Source organism: Abramis brama, assembly GCF_963993115.1.
Source record: "Abramis brama genome assembly, chromosome: 16".
Taxonomy (NCBI): domain Eukaryota; kingdom Metazoa; phylum Chordata; class Actinopteri; order Cypriniformes; family Leuciscidae; genus Abramis; species Abramis brama.
In genome coordinates this window covers 9764426-9768624 of record NC_139978.1, presented here as the reverse complement: position 1 = coordinate 9768624, position 4199 = coordinate 9764426, and the positions used below count along the sequence as shown (strand labels likewise).

At 38.2% G+C, this 4199-nt stretch overlaps 1 protein-coding gene across 1 annotated transcript; it reads right to left on the bottom strand.

The window, feature by feature from the left end:
- Positions 1 to 2273: 2273 nt before the first annotated feature.
- Positions 2274 to 3676, bottom strand: hes2.1 (hes family bHLH transcription factor 2, tandem duplicate 1). The gene is made up of 4 exons (XM_084087214.1): positions 3565 to 3676; positions 3355 to 3450; positions 3160 to 3247; positions 2274 to 3035 (listed from the first exon to the last, which is right to left on the bottom strand). Exons 1-4 carry the CDS (start codon positions 3655 to 3657, stop codon positions 2728 to 2730), a joined length of 585 nt encoding a protein of 194 aa, XP_083943340.1. The 5' UTR covers positions 3658 to 3676; the 3' UTR covers positions 2274 to 2727.
- Between the last annotated feature and the right edge of the window lie 523 nt (positions 3677 to 4199).

Below are 4199 nucleotides of genomic sequence, written 5' to 3'. Positions count from 1 at the left end.
TGGATAATAAATTCCATATATCTGTTACTTTGTGGAGAAGAGAAGATGAGTATCCTTAACTGAACAGAGCTGCTCACACTTACATGTTCAGTTAGCCTAAACTAAAAAGAGAAAAAGACATGTAAGAAACCAGTTAAAAGTTTTAAAGTTAGAATTTTTAGACATTTTAAGAAAGAAATAATTCACCTGTTGAGAGTATGTTGACAGTATGTGTAGTTGTATAGCTGAGCTTCAGAAAATCAGTAATGAGGTCCCAAACAGCAACATAGTGTCGACCCAAATCTGGCCAACATCTGGTACACGCCATCTACACGTACCAGATGTGGCCCGGATCTATGTTGCTGTCTGGGGTGGCTTTGCTCAGATTTAAAAAACAAAAAGGCGGAATAAAGAACCCTAAACTCTAACACAAAGAACCATTTCAGCATATAAAGAGTTCTTAAGAACCTTTAAAGAACTGAATACTTTGGAAAACCATTGTCACTCAACACAGTCTGCCACTGCATCAAGAAATGCAACTTGAATCTCTGTTATGCAAAAAGAAGGATAAATCAGTCTATGCAGAGATGCCGCTGAGTTCTCTGGGCCTGAGCTCATCTCAGATGATCCAAAAGACAGTGGAAATGTGTGCTGCGGTCAGATGAGTCCACGTTTCAGCATGTTTTTGGGAAAAACAGACACTGAGTTCTCAGTCCCAAAGATGACGGGGACCAACCAGACTTTCATCAGCGACAGGTGCAAAAGCAAACATCTGTCATGGGGGCGTATCAGTGCAAACGGTATGGGTGACATGCATGTGGGTGAAGGTATGGAGAAGTATATTGGGATTATATAGAGACACATACTGCCATCAAGATGACATCTTTCCTGGGAAGCTGCAAGACAATGACAGGCCTCATTCTGCACGTGCTACAACAGAGTGATTTCTTAGGCACTCTACAACAGTGGACATGTTTACTGGTCTGCCTGCAGTCCAGATCTGTCTCTGTTGAAAATGTGTGGCACATCATGGCCACTCTCTTTCTGTTGAGATCTGTCAAACGTTAACGCATGATAATTCAAAATTTCGTAACGCGTTTAAATAATGAATTAAAATAATGCAAATACATTTCTGAAGCACATGTAATTGCACTATTAATGTAATTTAGCTACATCATGCAGGTGATCTTGAAGTCGGGAGTTTTTCACGTTAAGCGTTTTAGAATGTCCCCGAAGTCGATGCGAACCAGGAGGAAGATTTGAGTTCAGGCAGATACAGGGCGTCGATTGAATTTAGTTTTCTTCATATATAGATATATTTTTTTTAGGTTTTGTTCATATTATAATCGTAGTTGTATTTTGTAATATTGATTATTATATTAATATTGATATATGATATTTGCCTGTTCAGCCACTAAAGTCGTGTTTAGTGGCCTCCGCTGTTACTGCGAGGGGGAAAAAACATGGTGTTGAACATAAAAAGTGACATCTGTTCATCTGTTCTCTTTTTAAATAAATAGATGCATAATAGCCTATCCTCGTCCTGTACGTTTGTAAATTAAAATTAAAATGTGATTAATTAAAATGTGTATTAAAAGTATTATTATAGGCCTATTTAAAACATGAAAATTAAAATGACGGGATAATAATAGATTATTTACAACCTTTCAAGTGTTGTCAAAGTGACAGTCAATTTAGGTATCTAAAATTATCCATGCAGCCTGGATGTAGTAGGGCTGATGTAGTACAGAGCTCCGTCAACTGTCCCGAGCATCTTTCACCCTATCCCTGCATTAGAGTTTGTTTGCACAGAGGACTCGTTTCGGTACTATGTGAGAAGTGGCTGTGTGAGAAAGCACAGGTAGGTACATATCTCCAAGCAGAGATTCTGTTGAATGAAGCTGTTTGTGCCATATCATAAATGTTACTTTACTTGATACTGAAGAAAATAATGTTTGGAGGAAACATGAAATGTTTAATGTTCTTTGAGTCATAAAATATTTTATATTTAATAAATCTGAAAGGTAAAAAAAAAAAAAAAAACCTTCCAACGTCACCCCTATCTCCTCATAACAGATGCTAAATCGACGATTGTTTATATTGTTTCTCAGTTTTCTTACCCAGATCAGTGCGTATAGGCTTATGTGTGCCTATTTAATAACGAACTAGTTTTGCTATGTATATGTGTTCGACATTTTTGTCATTTAACATATTTTTTTTCTTTCGTCTACAACGTCCAGTTGCTTTATTCTTCCAGTAAGACATTTTGAAGAAAAAAAACAAGATTTCAAGAATTTCAAAGCAAAACAATTTTATTCTTCTGTTGCTTCACAATGTTTAACATTTTTGTGATTATGTTTCCTTCAGGGACATTCTTTTTGCCAATAGTAATTAACACACAGTGTTTACAACTTCTTTGCACAGAAATGAAATAAAGTCAATTGTGCAAACCTCATAAATACATTTTAACCCTTGGGGTTTACAATTCTGTTGTTTACAACGCATAATATTTAAACCCCAACGAGGATTGCATAACGTTATGCTCATAGAATACAACTACTTCCATGATCTGTGCCAGCTGGCTCTCTTTCATTTACAAAGTAGCCATATTTTAGGTAATAAATACTTAAAATCCTTACATGTAATCTCAATAACAGGCTTTACATTTCTCAAGCTTATCACGACAAATAAATAATATACAAAGTTAATAAAACACAATTTCCCTGAAGCCTCCTGTTGCGTGTTTGGTCACCACGGTCTCCACATGTCCACAGCTGCCTGTGGCGCAGGCTGAGCTTGGCTGGGTGCTGACGCGTTACTGATGGAGTGGTTCTCCATTGTAGAGCTGCTGTTCCTCAAGCTCACAAGTCTCTGGTGCATTTGTGAAATCATTCTGGAGTTCTGACCACAGCAGTTCTCGCAGGACGATGCCGCAGACACCATCGAGTGCTGAATGAATTCGTTGACGCGCTGAGAGGTTTCTGTTCCTAGGTTAGACTGAGGCAGCATCACAGAGATGCGCTGCAAACAGGCTTTATAACCCTCTTTATAGCTATCTATATGGGGGGAGGGGGGGGGGAATAAAGTCATTAAATATACTTGGCCCATTTGAAATAACTCAGATTCCAATTAAATGCTGAGAATGGTGTAAACAAAAGTAAATCACTATAGATCACTCACCTTTAGCTGATGAGGAAGGCAGATCTTTGAGAAACCGGACAGTCATTTCGAGAATGTCAGCTTTCTCGAGCTTTGAATAACGTGAAGCCTACAAATTGAAAAGGATTTGACACATTAGGATATTGTTCAGACACCGACGAGCACCTGAATGTATGGCAAGTAATACCATGCAAGCTTCAAAGTTAAGATACTTACGTCTTTGCCGACCAGAGGGAGTATTAGTGTTTTTAAGTGATTGAGGCTCTCGTTAATGCGAGCCCGCCTTCTCTTTTCCATCAATGGCTTGAGAGTCTGAAAAAAAAGAAAGAAATCGGTTAATGTAAGTGTGAGTTTTTAGTGACTACAAGGTCTATCGTTAAAATGGTTAAGGGGTGTTCATTAAAAGGAACTCAAAATCGTCCTCACCTTTCTCAATTCATGTGCCTCTTTTCTCTGAGCTACAGTCATTCGAGTACCGATTGAGTGGGAATGAGCTTCGGTAATAATGTTTGGAGTCATGATTTGATCTGTTGGTGTCTCTAAGAGAGAAGAGTAGAGTTTTGTGGTCAGGGTGGGCGAGAGGGGTCTTTTATAGGGCTCTTTGGCGTGGAGGGAGGGCTTCTATTCCATTGTGCCTTCGGTTTGACGCAGAGGGGGATGCTGGATGAGATCTGATCTGACTGTCCCGAAAGTTACCATCTGTTGATTGATGTTAGCTTCATCCAAACCACTGGTATTCGCATGTCATTGATAACAATTTTAATTGTTTCATAGATCTCCGCATGAGTTTGCATGCTTATAAACGATATAGCCTACAAGCCAAATCCGTATGTAATTCACAATAAAACGTGGAGATTAAAACAATTTACAAAATACAAGTTCGTTTTCTATATCGCATTCTGGTTTAATGTTTACTGCAAAACAAACTACAATAGCCTACAAAATACATTTAAAGTTTATTTGTTTACTCTCATTTTGACTTGGCATTGCTCTATTAAAATTTGTGCTGTAAGATATTTGTTTCACAAAGAAATCCGCCATGTATTGGCCTATAGGCCTAC